Raw genomic sequence first — 24,468 nt, 5'->3', positions numbered from 1 at the left:
AGGGACTGTTTCTCTGTTTTCCCACTCAAGTCAGGGGTCCTCTAAAGCGGGTGCCATTGCTGCTATATTGACTATAGTTTTGTCATTGAGCTGGTTTACTGAATATAATTACATATTACATAATAATATTATGCAGGAGTACCTAACCAATTTGCCATTAAGCATATATGTGAATCATGAATCAGCATTGTATCCTAGGCATCAGTCTGAAATATATAATGTACATGTGCTTATTTTAACTTATTTCTGTTGTCTACATTAAGTATACTATTAATAAAAACATAACACGGATTAATATTTTAGCTTGCTTCTGTGCTATTTTCTTCATTTTTGAACATAGTTCTGCATCTATATTATTGATTGTTCAATCTTGAAAAAAATTATATGACACAGATCCATAAAAAAAGCCTAGCAGCATTATTGTATCAAGACATGTTGGCTGTGTGTCTCAAGTCCCCACAACAGATAAACTGTATACACATAAAGAATGTGTTTAACCTCCAAAACCGTGTATAGGGTATGGACAGGAAACAAGATTATAAAAGCATGCCTGAAATAGTCTTCCAGATGTCTCCCTCCTCTTTTCTTGCTCAACCACAGAATGGTGTCACTAGGAAGTGCAGCAGACTTGTGACAAATATTCTGACATATGATAAATACAGGTATATGTTTTAGCAGGAATATTAGGGAAAGTGACCAATAATCACATCTGAATTGTCTGCTCCACTTGATAAAAATTGATTTAAAGAATTTAGCTTACAAGGCACAGTGCTACTTAAGAGTGATAGGATGTTGCTGCAGGAAGCCCCTATTTGGTCATCACCCAGGACCTATAGTAATCTTAATCCATCACTGAATATAAGTGGTGCCAAACCACATATAACTTAATAAAAGGGGCTTTTCCATAGACCTAAATTATTCCCAAACTGGGTTTATAAACATGTGCTCTGTCTAACAACTGTTTCACATGTTTTTTGCATATAGTATAAGCGTATTCATTAGGGTTGTATGAAGGCACAGACATTGTGCTCATTGTAATTTGGATGATTCTAAGCTCAGAATTGTGAATTGCAGTAAAACTAATTTTTGACATTTTACTTGTAAAAAGTTTGCTTCAATTCACTCTGATTCGTAGAATGTCATGTCCAGAATCTCACTTCCAATCTGTTAGAAGCAGCAGTTGGGCAGGGGCGCACGCAGGATTGTTAAGGGGAGGTTTCACCCCCACCGAAAAAAACAAACAAACATGCGAGAGCGCTGCTGCAGCAGCTCCGTTTCGGCAGCACTGTACTATACAGCAGCTGCTGCGCTGTCAAAGAAGCGTCCGCGGCGGTGCCGTATACAATACAGCACCGCCGCGGACGCTTCTTTGACAGCGCCACGGCTGCTGTATAGTACAGTGCCGCTATGTGGGGCACTTAGTTAGCGGAGGGGAGGGGTTTCTGGAGACCCAGAAACTCCCCCTGCGTGCGCCACTGTTGGGATAACACATTGAGTGAAACCTTTAAAAGGATGCTTCAGATTTTACGTGTTTTGTAAAAAAATATCAGCAATCAGATACTGGCCATCTTGGTTCTCCATCAGTTCCTGAAATGAGGCACATTCAACTTAAAAAGCATCTTGTTTCCTTTGCCTAATACCTCTAGCAATGATGGTTGGTGGCGATAGTCATGGCTGGTTTGGATTTTGACCATAGATTTATTACAAACATTAAGTTATGATGACTGAGAACATACAGTTTGCCCTTCACAAATGTATTGAAGCATGAAGAGGATAGGAAGAATTGTGTATTGGAAGGCACTCAGCGATCTACTTGTTAAAAATAAAAAACTTGTACTTTATTAATATACTTAAAATAGACCTCCTAATTGAATAGCGAAATATTAAAGTGACTAAAGTGAATTAAAATAGCAAATTAAATTGCTATGCCCTGCTACTTGTTATCAATATATATAAAGCTAATCTATATATAATAGTCACTCCTCTTCTAATTATATATGACTACCTAAGATACCATTGCAACTGAAAATGTATGCTGTGTGTACTGAGGTTATCTTTATTGGAACCAATGGTCATATGATTATAGTTGACACAATTTATAAGGTAATGAGCTTATATATTGACTCAAACCTCTGGTGATGTAAGGAACATTTTATTATATAAGTATATTCTCATGTTTATATAAGCTCACACCAAGTTGAGTATTGATATATGTTATTATTAAGTAGTATTTCTGGGGCTAAAAGGAACTCTGACTAATGTTGATTAGTTTGTATAATCTAGTAATCCTTTGTCCCTGTAATATACTACTGAACTGCTAACAAACAGGCGCTTGATATGTCTGTAGTTCTCCTGCTAATATTGATAGTGCCGTTTGTGCAGTCCTGCATACACACACCAGTGGACTGCTACCAATCAAGCACCTGATATATCTGTTAGTTCACCTCCTAAATAGCGGTAGTGCCGTTTGGCAATCATACACACACACATACATTTAGATTAATAAATGACCCATACAAGGGTGAGTGATAGTTAGGTTAATACAGGTAGCAAGGAGTGAATATTTGCAGCAGCAGGGTAAACGCCAACGCGCGTTTCGCTACATGCTTTTTCAAGGCAACCAGAAGTGAGGAAGATTGAGAGTATTTATGCAGCTGTTCACGCCCACTGCTCTGACGTGTCACTCTACAATAGGCGGAGACTCCGTGTCTCATGATTTCCGTGATTGATAGTTGAAGTAACCTATCCTGTTGATAGAATTTATGTTTAGCCATTCCCAATGATAGAGGATTGGGGGATCTATGTTTTCCGTTTGTCAGCATGTAAACAAACACTATGTGAATACTGAATTGAGATTTCTTGAACTGTTTCAGTTAATTTAAAATACTACAGCAGTCTAAATAAGGGAATGAATCTCCATATAATATGGTAAGTATGTGATGATATTTGATCCTATGCATATAAGGATTAAAATTAAAGCTTATTATACATATGTGTTTATGTGATGATATTTGATCCTATGCATATAAGGATTAAAATTAAAGCTTATTATACATATGTGTTTAGATAACACAGATTATGTAGAGTATGTTATTGATAATTACTAAGTTAATACCATAATCCAGCAATGCTTAATCCCATTAACTCAATTGATATATTCACTGTGCATACATTTTGTAATGTGTGAAACTCTTATTGTATTTATACATTCTAGATTAAACTAGATTGAGATTTGTCCATATTAAACCCTTCAAGATCTGAATGGATCAAAGTGAAAAAGATATATAGTGAAAATAAAATAAATAAAATAAAAGTGATAAATATGAAGCCCATAAAAATTAAGCTATTAAAATTAATTCATAAATTGTGAAATTAACGGCTAGATGAGCCCATGTTAAAACATAGAAGAGAGCATTTAAGGTGAGACATTTGGACTACATATGGTCCCTATAATATAGTTACTCTATTAAGTGGACAAATATTTCAAGTGATTAAAGATTGGTATAAAACTATACCTACAGTTTGTGAAAATATGGATAAATCTTGTATAAAAAGATAGACACCCAACAAGCATTATAATTATCCTCATAAATAGACCATAAAGTTATTGGAATCATTGAGTCCATTTGGGATCAAACTATTCATCATGAAAATTTGTCTTGCTTCTCGTTTAAGGAGTTCCTGTTGAAAATTGCCACCACGGATTCCCAATGAGACCTTTTCCATGGCAAAACCTGATAATAGTTTGGGGTTACTGCTATGATGTAATAAAAAATGTTTTGCCACAGTTGTCAAAGGTTTAAAGTTATCTTTATCCCGAGAGGCATTTTTAATATTATTTACGTGTTCTAAGAGGCGTTTCTTGAACGGCCTACTTGTCATACCAATATATTTCAACCCACACGGGCAAGTTAGACAGTATATCACACCGATAGAGTTACAATTCAGAAACTCAGTTATTCGCCAAGTTTTAGAGTAGCGGTCAGTATATTCTTTAGTTTGTATACAATATTCACACGCCTTACATGTGGCACATTTAAAGAATCCTATAGTTGTCTTAGGAATCTTATTGTGGGAACTGAAATGGCTGTGTACCAATTGGTCTTTAAGATTTCTAGATCTTCTCCAAGATATGGAGACTTTGTTAGGCAAAATCTGATTTAGATCCTCATCTAATAATAATACGTTCCAGTGTTTCTGAAAGATCTCTGAAATAGCCTTCCATTCGTTACAGAATGATCCAATCATTCTAACTCCAGAGTCCTGAACTTTATTTTTTACAGATGGATATATTAATGATTCTCTATCTATTTGTTGGACCGAGTGTACTGCTTTCCGTATAATTTTATTACTATACCCCCGCCGTTTTAATCTAGTCTGCAATTCCTGAGATCTTACTTGAAAAGTATTGTCATCTGAGCAGTTACGTTTAGTCCTAAGAAGTTCACCCTTAGGGAGACCTCTAAGGACAGGGGGAAAATGGGAGCTGGTATAATGTAACAAACTATTCGTAGCTGTGGACTTCCTATAAACATCAGTACAAATTTTACCTTCTCTATTAATTTGTATTTGTAGGTCAAGGAAATTTATAGTGTTTTTATGAATATCTGAAGTCAATTTCAAATTGAGATTATTGTCATTAAGAATTTCAATAAATTCCTGAAACATATTTTCCTGACCATCCCATAATATTAGTATGTCATCTATATAGCGAAGCCATAATAGTATATGGTTCGTATATTGTTCATTTTCATCATTAAATACAAATTGTTGTTCCCACCAGCCGAGAAAGATGTTAGCATACGTCGGTGCACAAGATGTGCCCATCGCAGTCCCTCTGATCTGAAGATAGAATTTATCCTCAAATAGGAAATAGTTCTTTGTCAAAACAAAATCAAGAAGTTCAATCAGAAATGTATTGAATTCACTCTGGATCTTCATGTCTAAAAAATGTCGAACTGCCTGGATGCCATATTGATGTAATATATTTGTATACAGGGATTCCACATCAAGGGATGCCAACATGGTTTTACTATTAACTGATAAATCATTAATTTTGGATAGTACATCCAAAGTATCTCTTGTATATGAGGGCAAACTCGTTACAAATTCACGTAAATGTTGGTCTACAAACTGACTGGCTTTTTCAGTCAGACTTCCAACCCCTGAGACTATGGGTCTCCCTGGTGGAACCTTGTCATTTTTATGAATTTTCGGTAGAGCATATAAGGTTGGAATAATTGGATTTGCTACCTCAAGAAAATCAAAGTCCATTTTCGATATTATTCCATTGTTGAAAGCTCTTTTTATTAAATTCATATACATTGACAAGAAGTTGGCAGTGGGGTTAAAAATAAGTCTTTTGTAGCATAAGGGATCATCCAATTGGCGATATATCTCAGCCTTATACATTGATATTGGCCATAGGACAATATTCCCCCCTTTATCCGAGGGTTTAATCACTATGTCCTTCCAAGATTCTAAATCCCTTAAAGCATTCCTCTCTTGTACAGTGAGATTACATTTAGATTGTGAATATTTGATTTTACCCATTAATTTGTCAAGATCCCTTGATACTAGATCCCTGTATATTCTAACTTGTGGGCATATTGACAGGTCAGGAGAAAATCTAGATTTCTTTTTCAGTTGTAATTTTGCTGTATTTGTGACTGTTAATAAACATTGACCAGAATTGGTGTCTAATTCTTGCAGAGTTTGTAAAGCTTGTCTCTCCTCCTCAGTTTCTAGACTGAGTATTTGTACAGTAGCACCATTCATATCAGGATTGAGTCTCTCTTTATTACCAAAGAATTTTTTAAGGAGAAGTTTTCTAGTAAAAAACGCAAGGTCTTTTTCCCATTCAAATCTGTTGAACGTTTTATTTGGGGAGAAGGTTAAACCCTTACTCAATACTTGAATATGTGCAATATCAAGTGGTTTGTCTGACAAATTTATAATTCTCAAAGTGTCTTCCATTATCTCTGTTGTCTGTTGTTCCTTCGGAATATTTGTCCACTTAATAGAGTAACTATATTATAGGGACCATATGTAGTCCAAATGTCTCACCTTAAATGCCCTCTTCTATGTTTTAACATGGGCTCATCTAACCGTTAATTTCACAATTTATGAATTAATTTTAATAGCTTAATTTTTATGGGCTTCATATTTATCACTTTTATTTTATTTATTTTATTTTCACTATATATCTTTTTCACTTTGATCCATTCAGATCTTGAAGGGTTTAATATGGACAAATCTCAATCTAGTTTAATCTAGAATGTATAAATACAATAAGAGTTTCACACATTACAAAATGTATGCACAGTGAATATATCAATTGAGTTAATGGGATTAAGCATTGCTGGATTATGGTATTAGCTTAGTAATTATCAATAACATACTCTACATAATCTGTGTTATCTAAACACATATGTATAATAAGCTTTAATTTTAATCCTTATATGCATAGGATCAAATATCATCACATAAACACATATGTATAATAAGCTTTAATTTTAATCCTTATATGCATAGGATCAAATATCATCACATACTTACCATATTATATGGAGATTCATTCCCTTATTTAGACTGCTGTAGTATTTTAAATTAACTGAAACAGTTCAAGAAATCTCAATTCAGTATTCACATAGTGTTTGTTTACATGCTGACAAACGGAAAACATAGATCCCCCAATCCTCTATCATTGGGAATGGCTAAACATAAATTCTATCAACAGGATAGGTTACTTCAACTATCAATCACGGAAATCATGAGACACGGAGTCTCCGCCTATTGTAGAGTGACACGTCAGAGCAGTGGGCGTGAACAGCTGCATAAATACTCTCAATCTTCCTCACTTCTGGTTGCCTTGAAAAAGCATGTAGCGAAACGCGCGTTGGCGTTTACCCTGCTGCTGCAAATATTCACTCCTTGCTACCTGTATTAACCTAACTATCACTCACCCTTGTATGGGTCATTTATTAATCTAAATGTATGTGTGTGTGTATGATTGCCAAACGGCACTACCGCTATTTAGGAGGTGAACTAACAGATATATCAGGTGCTTGATTGGTAGCAGTCCACTGGTGTGTGTATGCAGGACTGCACAAACGGCACTATCAATATTAGCAGGAGAACTACAGACATATCAAGCGCCTGTTTGTTAGCAGTTCAGTAGTATATTACAGGGACAAAGGATTACTAGATTATACAAACTAATCAACATTAGTCAGAGTTCCTTTTAGCCCCAGAAATACTACTTAATAATAACATATATCAATACTCAACTTGGTGTGAGCTTATATAAACATGAGAATATACTTATATAATAAAATGTTCCTTACATCACCAGAGGTTTGAGTCAATATATAAGCTCATTACCTTATAAATTGTGTCAACTATAATCATATGACCATTGGTTCCAATAAAGATAACCTCAGTACACACAGCATACATTTTCAGTTGCAATGGTATCTTAGGTAGTCATATATAATTAGAAGAGGAGTGACTATTATATATAGATTAGCTATATATATATTGATAACAAGTAGCAGGGCATAGCAATTTAATTTGCTATTTTAATTCACTTTAGTCACTTTAATATTTCGCTATTCAATTAGGAGGTCTATTTTAAGTATATTAATAAAGTACAAGTTTTTTATTTTTAACAAGTAGATCGCTGAGTGCCTTCCAATACACAATTCTTCCTATCCTCTTCATGCTTCAATAATAGCTATTTGTGTAATAGTGCACCACCCAGTAAACTATTCTAACATTTGTAATTATATTTTGATACTGGAATAGCGATACCTAGTGCAGTGGTACCCTCCTTGTAGTAAATAGATTTTTATAGTGTGTTTATCCTTCACAAATGTAGTCAGATACATACAGCATCAGTTCCAGAACAGTCAAATGCAAGGTAAAAGAGAACAAATTCCTCAAGCACTGCTTTAATATTAAGAAGAAAAAAAAACCTTCCAGAAAAAACTACCTGTTATTGGTATAGAAACATGTTAGAATATGGGTGATTAAGTTAAGGATTTTTTTTTATTACTCCTGTTAATTGAAGAGCTACAAGAACTATGGATATTGGTCTGAAACTAACATACTTGCATTAATAGAAGATTCTGTGTAAATGTGTGAGTTCTCTAATTTTCTCATTACATAGAGACTCACTTTATTGACTGTGTCTGATGTTACTGTGTTTTGCCAGTCTGCATCAAATCAGCATTATATTAACAAGGTACTAGAGTGTGTGTTTCACTATCCACTTCAAACAAGTTTTATTATAAAGGGTACATTCCTGAAAGGGGACTACTAGAAACAAATTTATATCCAGTGGACACGTTCTCATTATACACAAACCATGTATATATTGAATTGTACTCTGGCCTACAAAGCACCATAGAAGTGGAACTGCTTTGGTCCTTTATTAGACTTCAATATAGCTTATATTTTTGGCCTTTAGGATACTATGAACAAAGTGCATTTATAAAACCTCTGTTTCTTGGAAAACACAATTCCTTTATCCTTTTGCTATCTATTATACATAGTTTGTTGTTATATCTAACATAATTAGGGCATACGTTCTGCATATACGACACTTACCGTATTGAGACAGACACAACACACTGCAGGATATGAACAATACATATGTGCAATATACAGTCAGCAGAATACACAGGAAATAATTATTGTCTATTTTCAATAATTTAATCGGTAAGAAAAAGACATTGAAAAATAACTCTTTATATTTGCTCCTACTTTCAAACACATAGTCTGGCATGCATAAGCGACCATCATTAGTATCACTCGGCCCAGAGATGAAGTCAGAGATGCCCAGAGCTTGAATAATATAGGTGCGCGTATACTCAACCTTGACAAGCCCCTTCCCTTCCATCCACCCGATCTGCCCATGAAATCATAGGCTGCTGAAGTATCCTTTGCTTATACAGATGAATTGAATGTACTTGTGTTCACTGGCATATAGTCTTTTTCTGAGCATGCGCAGTACAATTTTACGCAAACTACAGTACATATCAGTATTTACGTTCCTTAAGGAAGCAGTCTTAATTTCCTCCAGTATAAACCCCTATAGCACAAGTGTTGTTTTTCCTACTCAGTTCCAAAACAACATTATCAACATCAGTGCTTTTTTTGTAAGAAAAAAGGGCCCAGAACTCACATCACGTAGTCAATCACTGTACACAGACCCACACATGTCAGATGTGTAACAAAACATAACGGTCGCTGCCCGCAGTAATCACTAAGCGCGCGACCACACAACCAATCACAAGCTGAACAGCGCCACAAGCCGAGCAGTGCCATCACAACCAGCGTAGACGAAGTACGCATGCATCGGACTCAACACACAAGCAGCCTGCATTCACCGTTTTAATGATTTTACTGCTGACCTGCTACGCTCGACAGGGCAATTCAAGTCCACGTGCACCAAACATTAAATGTTCAAAAGTTACTTTTAAAACTTGGAAAATCCGTCGAAAAAAGGTGCCAGAACTGAGTTCTATGACAAAAAAAAGCACCGATCAACATTGTCATCATCATCCTAATCACTATCATCAATCATCATCATCATCATTTATTTATATAGCGCCAACATATTCCGTAGCGCTTTACAATTGGGGACAAACATAGTAAACTAATAAACAAACTGGGTAAAACAGACAAAGAGGTGCGAATGCCCTGCTCACAAGCTTGCAATCTATGGGACAATGGGAGTTTGACACATGAGGCTAAGCCTAAGTCTACATTTTGTATTTCGGCCCAGCCAGGCTGCAAAGGTAAAAGTGACTCATAAGCTAAATGATCCTGTCACACAACAATGTTGGTCAGGGGGTAGTTGTCTTGTGTGAAATTGTGTAACGAGTGGTAATGGGGTTTTGTAGTGAGGTTAAGAGGGTGGTTGAGGAATATTATAAGTTTGTCTGAAGAGGTGGGTTTTCAGAGAACGCTTGAAAGTTTGTAGACCAGAGGAGAGTTTTATTATGGAGGGAGAGAATTCCATAGAGTGGGTGCCGCCCGAAAAAAGTCCTGTAGCCGGGAATGGGAGGATGTTGTTAAGTGCGTATTGTCGCTAACCAATAACGATTGTCGAACCTCGATTTGTGTTTCCAACGCACAAAGATTTATTCGCATAAAGTAGTTTAATATGATCAAGCGAAGTGATAATAAATACAGCCGTTACTTATCGCAGGCGCTCTGGATCCAGTGTACAGTCACTCAATCCTGAAGTCTGGGGACAAGATGTCTGAACACTAGATGTGAAGCTGCTGCTTATATGCACACAGAAATACAGTAATACAATGAAGATGGTATAGCTTGCTTCTATTGGTCCAGGTTTCAGGAAGGTCCAAGGGGTTGTCAATCATTTTCTAGTTCATCCTAAGGAATCCAAAGGAGGGGGTCATCTCTCCAGGGGGTATGCTCGGCTCTTCCCGCCAAGATTCCTTAGTCTTAAGTAGTTCATAATTCCCTATCATTCATAACTTGTGTATGCACTCTGCGATTCCTTCGCAGAGTGAACCAAACAGTAGGAAATGTTAAAAGGTTTATTATGATACCACTCATGATATGATTCCTTCAACCTGTTCCGTATATTTAACTAATATGCATGTAACTTTAATATAACACATAAATACTACTATATTTCGACATAACTATGTGTTGCAACTACCATTAATGTGTACTATTTTATAAGTATGCGTGTTTGTGCGAATGTATGGTAAAAGACCAAATACTGTTGCTGCCACGTGTAGTAGCTGCGTACGCCCTTTCACGCCGTAGCGTGCCCTTGTACGCCATAGCGTACCGTACGCATCTTTTCAGACAAAGACAACCAAGTTGCTCGATTTTTATTGAAATGACTTTATCCAATTTGCTGACTTCGACAATGTAATGAGGGTGGATAAGAGATGCAGATCTGGTGCAGAACGGAGTTGCCGAGTTAGGAGATATTTTGAGACAAGAGAAGATATGTATGTTGGTGCAGCTTTGTTGATGGCCTTGTAGGTTAGTAAAAGTATTTTATATTGGATTCGGTAGAAAACAGGCAGCCAGTATAGAGACATACAGAGTGATTCAACAGAGGAATAGCAATTTGCAAGAAAAATCCCTCCTGCTGCAGCATGCAAAATAGATTGTAGGGGTTTGAGTCTGTTTTTGGGAAAACCAGTAAGGAGGGAATTGCAATAGTCAATGCGGGAGATAAGTGCATGAATTAAGGTTTTTGCAGTGTCTTGCGTGAGATATGTGCGAATTCTGGAAATGTTCTTTAGATGTATGTAACATGATTTAGATATAGAGTCAATGTGGGGAACAAAGGATAGGTGTGAGTCAAAGATTACACCCAGGCAGCGAGCTTGTAGGGTGGGATTTTTGGTCATGTTATCAACAGAGATAGAAATGTCAGGTATGCTCTTGTTGGTGGTTGGAAATATTATTAACTCTGTTTTAGAAAGATTAAGTTTGAGTTGGCGAGAGGACCTCCAAGATGATATGGCAGAAAGACAGTCAGTTACACGGGACAACACAGATGTCGAGAGATCAGGAGAGGATAGATGAATATGGGTATCATCCGCATAGAGATGAGATACGGAAATCCAAAGGAACTTATTACATTTCCAAGAGAAGCGGTATAGATAGAGAACAGCAGAGGACCTAGCACTGAGCCTTGCGGTACTCCAACTGATAAAGGAAGTGGAGCAGAGGTGGCCCCAGAGAAATTAACAGTGAAAGAGCGATTAGAAAGGTAGGATGAGAACCAGGGTAGATCAGTGTCTTGAAGACCTAGGGATTACAGCGTTTGTATGAGAAGAGAGTGGTCAACGGTGTCAAATGCAGCCGAGAGATCCAGGAGAATTAGGAGAGAGTAATGGCGTTTAGTTTTAGCAGTGATCAGATCATTGACAACCTTAGTCGACGCAGTCTCTGTGGAGTGTTGAGAACGAAAGCCAGACTGAAAAGGATCCAACAGGTTGTTTGCGAAAAGGAAGCATGTGAGGCGAGTGTAGGCAAGTCTCTATAGAAGCTTGGAGGGGCACGGGAGCTGAGAGATGGGACGGTAATTTGAGAGAGAGAGTTTGGGTCAGAATCTTGTTTTTTTAGAATAGGGGTAATCACTGCATGCTTGTATAGTGCTGGAAAGATGCCAATAGAGAGTGAGAGATTACAGATTTTAGTTAGAGGTGAAATGAGCACAGGAGACAGGGATCTACCAATTTGCGAGGGAATAGGATCAAGAGGACAGGAGGTAGAGTAGGAAGATAAGAAGAGAGTAGAAATTTCCTCTTCATTTGTGGGGTCAAATAAACAGAGGGTGTCAGAGGATAGTGGGAAGGAATTGAGCTGATTGCTTGTCGAGGAAGAGGATATCATTTCTAGTCTGATCTTATCAATCTTGTCCTTGAAGTAGGAAGCAAGATTATGGGCACTGATAGTAGACGGAGGGTTCGGGGTGGGAGGAATGAGAAGAGATTTAAATGTATTGAAAAGTTATTTGGGGTTAGAAGCCTGAGCATAGATAAGAGATTGGAAGTATGTTTGTTTCGCAGTATCCAGAGCATTTCGATAGGAGCGGTAGACAGAAGTATATGTGAAGACGTCATTAGAGGTGCGAGATTTACGCCAGTGACGTTCTGCTTTACGTGAAAGTTTTTGAATATTTTGCGTTGCTGTAATGTGCCACGGTTGACATCGAAGTTGACGTGTAGTATGTAGTGTCGCTGGGGCCACTTGATCAAGGGCCGTTGCTAAGGTTTGGTGAAAATTAGGTACTGCCATCTCAGGGGAGGAGAATGTAGAGAGGGGAGAGAAGGTGTTGGAGAGAGGTGGAAAATTGTTAAAGATTAATAGAATTAAGATTTCTGCGGGTATGAGGAGGCTTGGTAAAGTTAGACAGTAGAGAGGTTAGTGCAGTGGGCTTGATTGTGTAGCTGATAAGGTTATGATCCGAGAGGGGGAAGGGTGTGTTAAGAAAATTAGAAACTGAGCATAGTCTAGAGAAACAAGATCAAGGCAGTGATCATCCTGATGTGTAGATGATTCAATCCATCAATGGGAACAATGCTAGGTGTAAAATTAACATTCAGGTTTTTTTGTTATTTAAAAGTATTTGTCGTTTCTAACATGTTTCTCCCAAAGGAGACTGTGTTGGCTTCAAGCTTTGTTCCCTGGCAAACTTGACTGACCCTTTGTGCACATATTACACATGTGATTGTCACCATATTATGTGTGTCACTCATCGTGCAGTGATGTCTGGCTTTTCATATAATATGGCTTTTATCAGGGGCGCTGGGAGGGGGGTACATGAGCCTGGTGGTGGCAATGATGGTGGGAGTCGTAGAAGATTCAGCCCCACCCGCCCATGCATCAAATCATGAGTAGGATTGTGGGCAGAGTAAAGTGATTGGCTGGTCCAATATTAGTTGGCATGGTTACACTCATGCTAGGTTGCACACGCAGCACCAGCCAAAAAGAGATGTCTACACTGTTGCACTCCTGTTGCTGTGCCTGCAGCACCAGCTTTTGCCAAGGTTGCATATAGTCTAGGGTTTATTTCCCAAAAACTACTGAATCAGGGGCCAAAGGGTACACTCAGCTGTCCTGGCTTTTATTTCTTGAATTGGAAATTTTCTTGGGGTTTGTTTGTAGTGTATTGTGATTAGTAGAATAGCGTGGAGGCAAGGCCCCGGAAGCAAGAGCAGAATTGAAGTGCACACACAAGTGGGGGGGGGAGCATGGCTATATGTGGAGGCAAGTTGAAGAGGAAAAAAGAGTGTCGGTTTGCGGCATGTGGGGCCAATTGAGGAAATGCATTTGTAGGAGCCAATGCAACATTGTTTGTGTATTATGTGGCTGGCTATATATCAATGTAACCTGCTATTTTGGAACTACAAATTCCAGTTTGCACTCTGGCAGGACATGCTGTGCTCTGTAGTCCTACAACACTGAAGAGCCAGTCCGCTATCGGCTTCTAAATTTTGGGAGCTATGTAAACAGTGACCACATGCTGCTTGTCAACAGGAATGGGGGTGGTCCTGATCTCACCACCCCGTCACTCTGTTACAAGGCAGCACAAAAACATGAAGATGGTCATTGACCAATTCGTCCCTGCAGGCGCCCCTCTCAGCTGCACAAAGCATATGCTCCATCCACACTACGTCCTTGATAGCTATGGAGAACTAGCAGCCATGGCCCCGTTTGTGATTGCAGGATAGAAATCAGTTTCCTTCATAAAATAATGTTTCATTGGTTGGAGGAATGGTGACATTTGTGCTTCTCAAATGTGGTTAATGGGGCTTGTAATTTTATATTGATGATTTATTATATCATTGTTTTGTAAATGACTTATTTAAAAAGGAGGTGTTGTCAACATGTGGGCTGCTTGTACAATGGTAAAAAAAAATCTGTGTGTACCTCTAGGGCTATCTAAGTAGGATGTAAAAAGTACCAAGTGTGCATAAGATATAAGTGAATACGATGATTGGGATAGCCAGTAGCTCAGAGCTCACATTACAAGTCACAATTACAAATAGTAGCAATCACAAACATTTTTCCGTAGATCAATACAGAAAGAATGAGTGCCAGAGGGGCACACTGTAATTGGCTTGATTTTTAAGGGGCATAAATTATTGGGCAAATTGTTGCTGAATCTGAATTGATTTGAGAGTCACTGATATTGGCCTCAATTCAGACTTGACCAAATCAATTAGCATATTTCTAGTACTAATGGCCATATTGCAGACAAAAAAGTTTTATTTTAATTGATACCCAATAGACAAGTGTTCTAGTTCTAGAGCAGGTTGCTTACATCACATTCCATAAGTTCCCTTTAATGTGTACTGGATACAAATATTACAATAGTTTTTACCATTGGGGTCACTGGATTTTCAAGGATGCCACCACCCCAAAGTCATTGCACACATTTCACATCCCATTTGAAAATTCACTTGATCCACAATAATAAAAGAAATATCTGATTTCTAAACACAGTTTAAGGGTTCAGTATATTACTTTCATTTTATTTTTTTATGGCTTAATAATTTTTCATAGTTAGTTTACAGATGAACAAGTTAAAAAAATGGTCAAAACCTTGATTCAACTCTTAGAGCAGAGCTTAAATTATCCAATTAGAAGAGTTACAAAAATGTTCATGCTATTAAAAATCTATTTTTGGCTTATTTTTAATATAATTTTTTTTTAGCCTTTCCCCATATTTGCACCCAGTTTTTGCTTTCCAATTACAGTGTATGTCAGAGTTGACTGACATATCTTGGCACAAGGCTTTTACTGTTTGCCAGCAAATTGTCTATTGGTTATATGTTTTCCTAGTTCATAGAGAGCCAGGAAATCCCAAATTTCCCCAGCCCCCCCTCACCCTCTGTTTCTTTAAAAGAAACAAAAATATGTTTTAGCTTTTTTTCTGTAAATGCAGCAATCAATTTGGAAAAATCCAACTTTCCAGCCATGTCACAGTTAATATTGAGCATGGCCAGCCCATTCAATTGCTCTTGACTCATTGTTGAGTGATGTTCTTCAGCACAATGAACATTCGTTCACCAGAAGCAACAGATGCTGGCAAACTGAGGAAGATGCGCAAAGCAATTGTGATGTTAAACACACCACAAAGTCCTAGTTCTAGGATTTCTGTTAGAAGTTCCTTTGACTTGCTTTCCAATTTAACATTTGTACTTTAAATTGGCATCAAGAAAATTAGTTTGTCTTCATTACTCATTTTGTTGAACTCCCAAAGAATCTTAAAGAAATTAGAAATGACTTCCAATTAAGCAAATCGACGATGAATACCAGACAGAATGGAGTCTACGACTACATAGAAAATGTTTAACCTATGCTGCTTTTCAGCATCGGATTGAATCAGTAAGTTCACTTGGAATTTCAATATTTTTAAAAATGTGATACAATTCTGCACTCATTTGATATTGTCCAGTTCAACGTCCATTGTAGCATTGCATGCTTTAATAAGGAGGGTAATTTGGTTGGTCATTGTAAGTAGCTTTATCCACAAATTTGACATTAGTTTGTTCAGTAAGTGAATCATCTATACAGGCATGAGCATTGTAATTGTAAAAACAAATGTTGAAATTAAATTACCTAACATGCCAATTCTCTAATTACTCAAGTAAATATTGAACATCAAGCAGTCCAGTCCAGTTTCCTAATTATAAACAAACTATTCCCTTGCAAAGTTGCGAGTCACTCACCCCGGCAATTCTAAAGGACAAGTGACAAGCTTATGACTATAACCGGTATTAGTGACACATGGCCAAAGTTTTGAGAATGACACAAATATTGTTTTTCACAAAGTCTGCTGCCTCAGTTTTTATGATGCCAATTTTCATATACTCCAGAATGTCATGAAGAGTGATCAGATGAATTGCAATAAATGTCACTCTTTGCCATGACAATGAATTTTATCCCAAAAACATTTCCACTTCATTTCAGCCCTGCCACAAAAGGACCAGCTGAAATGAGGTCAGTGATTCTCTTGTTAGCACAGGTGAGAGTGTTGACGAGGGCAAGGCTGGAGATCACGCTGTCATGCTGATTAAGTTAGAATAACAGACTGAAAGCTTTAAAAGGAGGGTGGTGCTTGAAATCATTGTTCTTCCTCTGTTAACCATGGTTAACTGCAAGGAAACACATGCAGTCATCATTGCTTTGCACAAAAAGGGCTTCACAGGCAAGGATATTGCTGCTAGTAAGATTAAACCTAAATCAACCATTTATCGGATCATCAAGAACTTCAAGGAGAGAGGATCAATAGTTGTGCAGAAGGCTTCAGGGTGCCCAGGAACATCCAGCAAGCGCCAGAACCGTCTCCTAAAGTTGATTCAGCTGTGGGATCGGGGCATCACAGTGCAGAGCTTGCTCAGAAATGGCAGCATGCAGGTGTGAGTGCATCTGCACGCACAGTGAGATGAAGACTTTTGGAGGATGGCTTGGTGTCAAGAAGTCCAGCAAAGAAGCCACGACTCTCCAGGAAAAACTGATTGATATTCTGCAAAAGGTACAGGGATCGGACTGCCGAGGACTGGGGTAAAGTCATTTTGTCTGATGAATCCCCTTTCAGATTGTTTGGGGCATCAGGAAAAATGCTTGTCCAGAATAGGAAAGGTGATCGTTACCATCAGTAAAGCATCCTGAGACCATTCATGTGTGGGGTTGCTTCTCATCCAAGGGAGTGGGCTCACTCACAATTTTGCCTAAGAACACAGTCATGAATAAAAATGGTACCTAAACATCTTCCAAGAGCAACTTCTCCCAACCATTCAAGAACAGTTTGGTGATGAAAAATGCCTTTTCCAGCATGATGAAGCACCTTGCCATAAAGTAAAAGTGATAACTAAGAGGCTTGGGGATCAAAACATCAAAATTTTGGGTCCATGGGCAGAACACTGCCCAGACCTAAATCGCTTTGAGAACTTGTGGTCCATCCTCAAGAGGTGGGTGGACAAACAAAAACCCACAAATTCTGACAAACTCCAAGCATTGATTAGGCAAGAATGAGTGGCCATCAGTCAGTATGTGGCCCAGAAGTTGATTGACAGCATGCCAGGGCGAATTCCAGAGGTCTTTAAAAATAAGAGTCATCACTGCAAATATTGACTCTTTGCATAAACTTAATGTAATTGTGAATAAAAGCCTTTGACACTTATGAAATGCTTGTAATTTTGCTTCATTATACTATAGCAACATCTGACAAAAAAGGTCTAAAAACACTGAAGCATCAAACTTTGTGAAAACCAAATGGCTATGACTGTACACTAGGTTTAAATTTCCTTTTCAGGGTATACTGATCTTTTAAATACCTCTTTTCTATAAATATTAATTTATAGCGCCTAGTGAATAAGGAAATATAGAGACAGTTGCATGATCTGTTCCTCTCCAACTTCTTAAGCCTGTTTGCTCTTACAGAAAAATGAATCACTGACTGTCACACTTCTACACTAACTGCTTTGTCATAGGGTGGTTTACATTTTAGTCACGTTAACAGACCGTGTATTAGGCATGGAAGGAGTGTTGATATAATGCTGCCCTCTCCGTGTAACTTAAACATTTTCCACTGGGTCACATAGATCATTTCATGCTTCCACATTTTCTACCCTACAAAATGTCAACACTCATACCAGGTGGCATCAATATCCCTGTAGATGACACACTTCTACTGCTTCCTTCTAATTAAAAATGTCGTCTTTTTCCAGTTGACTAATTCTCACATTTGTGAAGATGGTCATTCTTTCAATTTCACCATTGTTGAACTCTGTTCTTTTGCTAATCTTACTAAATTCCCATTCCCTCTCAGGTCAGCACTTTTAATCACACCACCTCTTCACATCACCTATACATTACATTATCTACATGTACAGCAATTTGTTTCTGTTGTTGGCTTAAATAAGTTCTCAGACATTCTAAAGTCTCTACTTTCCTCCATACCATCCACCCAGTGTCCTTATGTGGCTACTTAACACTACAACCAGCCCTTGAACCTGCCTTTCCTCAAGTAATGCCCACTATTTGCTGCCATCACTGCTGGCTACAATCCTTCAGCACTAAAGAGACATGCTACCTTCAAAAGTGTGCATGTGGATCACTGTTGGAGGAAATCATGCAATGCTTCAGATTTTTCCACTAGAAATATATTCTTTGTTCCGACATCTATGTCCTTGCTCATGCAAAATGAGTTTATTTCATAACCTCTTCTCTGCATACATATCTTCCTCACCTATTTATCACCTATACTTTCTCCTTTCATCCTGCAGTAAAAATACCACTGACATTACAAACCTTTAGCAAGACGTTAAATACTATCAAACTTGAAATATTAATTCCAGTCTGCTCACGTCTCCTACCTTAAACTCAAAGAACCCTTTTTTTTCCCTTGATCTTGTTGCTGAAGACAAAGTCTCTGCTCTAATTTCCTCTTCACACTTTAGTACATGTCTTCTGGATCATACTTGCTGGTAACTACTTGTTTCTCTCTTAAGAGGTCATTCCTCTCTTTCCTGGAATTTTCCCTTCATCTTAGAAACATACATTAGTCAGTCATCCTAAAGAAACTATCCCTTCATCCATCCACTCCAGAAAACCACTGTATATTTTTATATTCACTTATGCCTTCAAGTTGGTCTGCTTAGTCTACACTGTCCTAATGTCTTGTAATCATTTCCCTTAGTATCTCTTAGTTGTTTACACCCTTAGATCTGCACCCACTCATTAAGGTTTCCATACTTTACTATTTTTCCCTAAACGCAGTTCCCCCCCTCCCCCCCCCACACACAATGCTTATTTCTCCATTATTTAAAGCCATGATGATCCAGCATTAACAGGACAAGCTGAGATATGTTCCTATCAGTGTTCAACATAACTTGTGGCTAAAAGTGCTGTATGGGGTAAATTGTATTGCTTGAGCAAACCTCATGTTTTGTCAGTGTCTTAGTTTTCAATTTCAAAATTATGAAAACCCTACTTCTGAGTTCATATACGGGAATTGCCCTATATTGATTCTCTTCCTACCTCTTCAGTCACTCCTTTAGCATCTCATCTGACAGCTCTTAATTAATTAATTAATTAATTAGACTATCGACTAATCTACAAAGCTTAAAGCGGTCTCTGAAAGAACATCTTTTCAGGCAAATACAATATTTCTTAACTACTACTGTTCACCTATTCTTTCTCTACATAATAATCACACTATACCTTTTATATCCCATAATCTAGAATGTTCTCTGATGTTATTAGAAATCTCTATCACTATTTGTGTGGTGGTTCACATAGTACTTTCGAGCACTTACAATTGTACACACTATACATTCATATGGGGCTCATCCATACTTCAAAACATGCAGTTCTACCTTTTGTATTGCTCCATTATACCCTATTAAGTTGTAAGTTCTTGCAAGCTATATCCATTCCTTTGATGTTCTGTATCGTAATCTTGTATGGGAATGTATGGTTGTTTCCCATTGTACATAGCTTTGGAATGTTGGCATTTGATAAATAAAACAATATTAGTAATAAAGGGAAATGCACAGTTGGCCAATATTGAAAGATAGTGACATTCCCAAGAATAAGGGGGCAAATCGTTCAAACCCGATGCTGTCCTTGAAAATAATTTAGTAACTATATATATGGCAATATTGTATTATGAGATACTCTACATTTATGCTATAACTTAAATTATTTAAATATTATTTAAATCTCGCTGTTGTTGCAGTTACTGTAATTTAATCTTTTTATATTTTTTTAATCTCTAGAATAATACAAAATGGAGACTGCAATTGACATGTTAAAAAATGATGAAAATGAATTATGGGAAAACATTGAATCCAATAGGAATATGCTCAGCCGCTACATCAATCCTGCAAAGCTAACACCTTACTTGCGACAATGTAAGGTCATTGACGAGCAGGACGAGGAAGAGGTTCTCAACTCTGTGCTTTTTTTATCCAGGACCACCCGCTCAGGTATGCCATCCTAAAAGTGCTTAGAATATGCTAAATGGATCCAAATACAGAACAGTAGGGTACTTGATTTAATATTCAATGCAAGATACATTTATTCATAATTCTATAATTAATGAATGGGTACTTAAGACTACAATGCATATACTGAATACAGAAAATCATCTAATAAGTGAATTGTTTTGCTCTGCTACAGAAAAATCTTCAGCCAAGAGGGAAGTTTTCTCTTTGATTCTAGGCAGTGACTTGAAGTATGAGGCAGAGGCAAGGCAGTACAGCTCAGCTTCTACTACAGGATATAAAAATATTAATTGCAGTTTTAATTCGACTTAAAAAGTGAGATTACTCTTACATACCCTAATCCTATATTATCATATTCCAGGATACACACTGTTATGTTCATGAAAAAAATCTATACTAGGATCAGTGCCGGATTAACCCGAGGTCTAACTGGGCTATAGCCCAGGGGCCTCGGGCATCCAGGGGGCCCTTCAAAGTCCTCAGCAGCATTATTGATTGGTTCGGGGGCGGGGGCGCCCCCAGCCCGATCAATGCTGCTGAGCACTGTCACTGTAGTCCTCCGTCCCCGGCGCTCAGTAATCTGCTTACTGAGGAGATCTCGCGAGTGAACTCTCGCGAGATCTCCTCAGTAAGGAGCTTACAGCGCGCCGGGGACGGAAGACTACAGTGAGAGGTAAGCGCTTGGGAAGGGGGGGGCCTCACGGGGTACGGGGGGCGGCGGCGGCGGGTGGCTCACATTAGGGGCCTCACGGGGGAATGGTGGCGCCCTTAGCCCAGGGGCCTCCATTCCCTTAATCCGGCCCTGACTAGGATCCAGTAACAGACTTAATTCTGGACAAATAACATAATGATGCTGGAATTTCCAAATATTCTGCTTACTGAAGTCTGAAGGCGCTTTTTAAAATGTTATTTTGCTACTGCAATCAAGTAGCTTTGCTGTATCAGTTAATATTTTTGCATGCAGATATACAAGATTGTAATCTATGCTAATCAATTAAGCTCTTACATAGCAGGGTGTATTGAATTTTGAAAAAATATTGGCATTATTCTCTTATTTCTTATGAATTATTTATCTACACACTAAGTTATTTTATATATTAAAAATATTGATTTAAACCACCATTAAATATTTGTGTTCTGAAAAATAGAGGATTTTTAAGACATTTTAATGATGATACATTATAGAGGATAACACTTATGATTATTTACAACCAAACCACTTAGTGCAACTGTTAATGCTTTACAATGTTGGATCAGGTTTGACAAGACATTATTTTTTTATCATTTAACATTTGGACAGCTATACTTATCTGTCTATAGCCATGGAGTGCTTCTTGTAGGAAGTTGTAGTGTTGGTGTTATACACAAAGCATGGTCCATAAATGGTTAATATCGATATGTAATCTTATTCTGTAGAAGAAAGATGAGTGGGTTGAGTAGAGGTAGGTAGTCCCATGTATGGACAGCTAGAGGGTGTGAAAAATGTGCAGTGAGTAGTGAAATGAGCATTGTGACATTATAACATCATGGTCTGATCCAATTTTATCTCACTCCTTATACTCCACAAATGTTCCCTTTTTTTCTTCTACACCAGTACCTTATGCATCCACAGTGGTCATTGCACTACTCTCTCACACCCCCTAGCTCTCTATCCCTGGAACCGTCTACCTCCACTCAGCCCACTCATCCACCTTCTAAGGACCTTGATCGCATGTGCATCCATAAACCACAGCTCCTGTATACCACCACCATGACGACCACCTATCAGGAGGGTTCCACCGATACGGACAGAAAAGTATAACTTGATTTGTTTCAGAAGGTGGATGAATCCATGGTTGTAGTGCTCCACACAAGCTCTCACAGTAGCTATGATCAATAGTTCGGACTTAACTGTACCATACCACTTGGACATTAAAGAGGAAAATATGTTATAAATACAATATTATTCTTACAAATTATATTAATATGAAAAATGATCTAAAGACCCAAATCCCCACTTTCTGTTTTATTTCCCATCTAAATGAATACTTTAATGACTGTCACTTGATAAGTTCATGAAAGAAATCAGCAAACATTTAATTTAATGTGCAGAAAAGCAAGTATTAATTTTATGCAGAAACATAAAGGAACATACCCACTGGTGCACTCAAATGCATGCATGGTTAAAACAAGTAGATATGCAAATAGACTTGCTTGGTATTTTACTGCATGTAAACTTATAATTCAAACACTACACTTGGTAAATAAAACATGCAGCTTTGCACTGGGCCATTCATTTGTAAATGATCACCTTTACGTTTTATATCTGTCTTCCTTTAACAAATTTAAATCAATTGCTTATAGTTAAGTAAAAGTGAAAATATGTAGCAGAGGAACTGATGTACAAAATACCAGACACACTAAATTAGCTTCTGATTCTTTTTCTATTTTTCCATTGGCAGGACGGCTCTTGGACATTCTTCTTACAAAAGGACAACGGGGTTATATTGTGTTTTTGGAAAGTCTTGAGTTTTACTACCCAGAACTCTATAAGTTGGTAACAGGAAAAGAGCCAACTAGAAGGTTCTCTACCATAGTTGGTGAGTGAGAGCTGTCCATCCTATAATTCCCTGTGCCTTCTAAAACTCCATGCACTCTACTATGCTTTTTGTGTTTGTGTATGTATATTTAAAACGATGATATAAAGTATTGGAGCTTTGTCTGTGCCATGCATCAGAAAAGAATGGGAGAACATAGAGGTTGCATTACTGGTATTTGGCCTGTAGTGTTCAATGGACTTGTCTATTGTTACAGTCATTGTAGCACAGTACATTTCATATTAATTAAATTTCAGGTTGTGAGGGTTAAAAAAGAAAAAGCATAGGAAATGGGAGAGAACTGAGAAGTGAATCTATCCATGCTATTTATTACAATTCTATAATTGTCTTTTCTTGTTAAATGAGTGCAATATGCTGTGTAAACGACATTCAAGTTTGGAGTTGATGATGATCATCACTACATCTTTACTCCAGATTAATCCATACAATAGATTTGAGTTTGTTGAGATCAGAGACTGGCAGGAAAGTTTGAGCAAGTGGGTAAGAACACAACACTGGCCATTGAGCAACCTTAAAAAGTGGTTTTAGGTATAGAACACAGGGGCTGATTTATCAAAGGGTAAAAAACCACTAGCAGATCAGTCGGATGCGGGCCAAAACATTCAATAGGGGTCCAGCTCAGGGGAGCACATGCCCAGTCCACCCCTTCTTAAGATGCATGAAACACAATATACAGACATGGAAATGCAAATATTCAGACACATCTTTGCTCATATGCAATGATATTTACATTCAACTCTAAATCAGGCCCTGCATATTTGTCTCACGCCAGGTTTTAATTTGATTATCCATTACAGATTTTTATGTTTTACAAAGCTGTATGTTTACATGAAAATGAATAGAATTAGTAGAAATTTCAGCCAACATCTATATAATTTTAGTCTGAATTTTGTCTAAACAGCTACTCTTTGCGCTAAAGGGACACTGGTAAGTTCAAAGTGTACCCATAATTCCCCTTCTTTTTATTAACCACCATATATATAAAACTGTGTGTCTATCAGTTAGTGAATGTTTGCCTCCCAGGAAAAGAGCAGTTACTTATCAGACAGGAAGTCTGCAACTGCAAGTCTATTGCAGAGCAGCCGTTGTCTAGCTAGACATGCAGTAGAAGCAATTTGCACCCTGTGCTATTATAATTTGGTTATATAATTCCCTGCATACTTCTAAATGTTCCTAGCTTCCCTTTGTTTGCCTTCAGCAGTGTTTCACTTGGTAAATTTCAAGTATTTTCAAGGATGCATGTAAGAAAATACTATTTCTCTTTGTAGGAAAACAATTGACTTGTGAGAGATGAGACTGCTGAACACTTTGGGTGCTATCATAATTTAATCAGCCATTGGGATATAGTT

The 24,468-nt window shown here is 37.7% G+C and overlaps 1 protein-coding gene across 2 annotated transcripts in view; it reads left to right on the top strand.

Moving 5' to 3' along the window:
* Positions 1-24,468, top strand: part of CARD11 (caspase recruitment domain family member 11) — a 119,525-nt gene that overhangs the window by 16,020 nt on the left and 79,037 nt on the right. For both annotated transcript variants that reach the window (XM_075179899.1, XM_075179898.1), the window contains exons 2-3: positions 20,295-20,504; positions 22,964-23,101. In XM_075179899.1, coding sequence (XP_075036000.1) covers positions 20,306-20,504; positions 22,964-23,101 — 337 coding nt within the window. In that variant the 5' untranslated portion in view covers positions 20,295-20,305. The remainder of the gene's footprint in view (positions 1-20,294; positions 20,505-22,963; positions 23,102-24,468) is intronic.

This window comes from Mixophyes fleayi, chromosome 7, assembly GCF_038048845.1.
Source record: "Mixophyes fleayi isolate aMixFle1 chromosome 7, aMixFle1.hap1, whole genome shotgun sequence".
NCBI classification, from domain to species: domain Eukaryota; kingdom Metazoa; phylum Chordata; class Amphibia; order Anura; family Limnodynastidae; genus Mixophyes; species Mixophyes fleayi.
The sequence above is the reverse complement of the archived record's forward strand: the minus strand, read 5'-3'. Positions and strand labels throughout refer to the sequence as shown.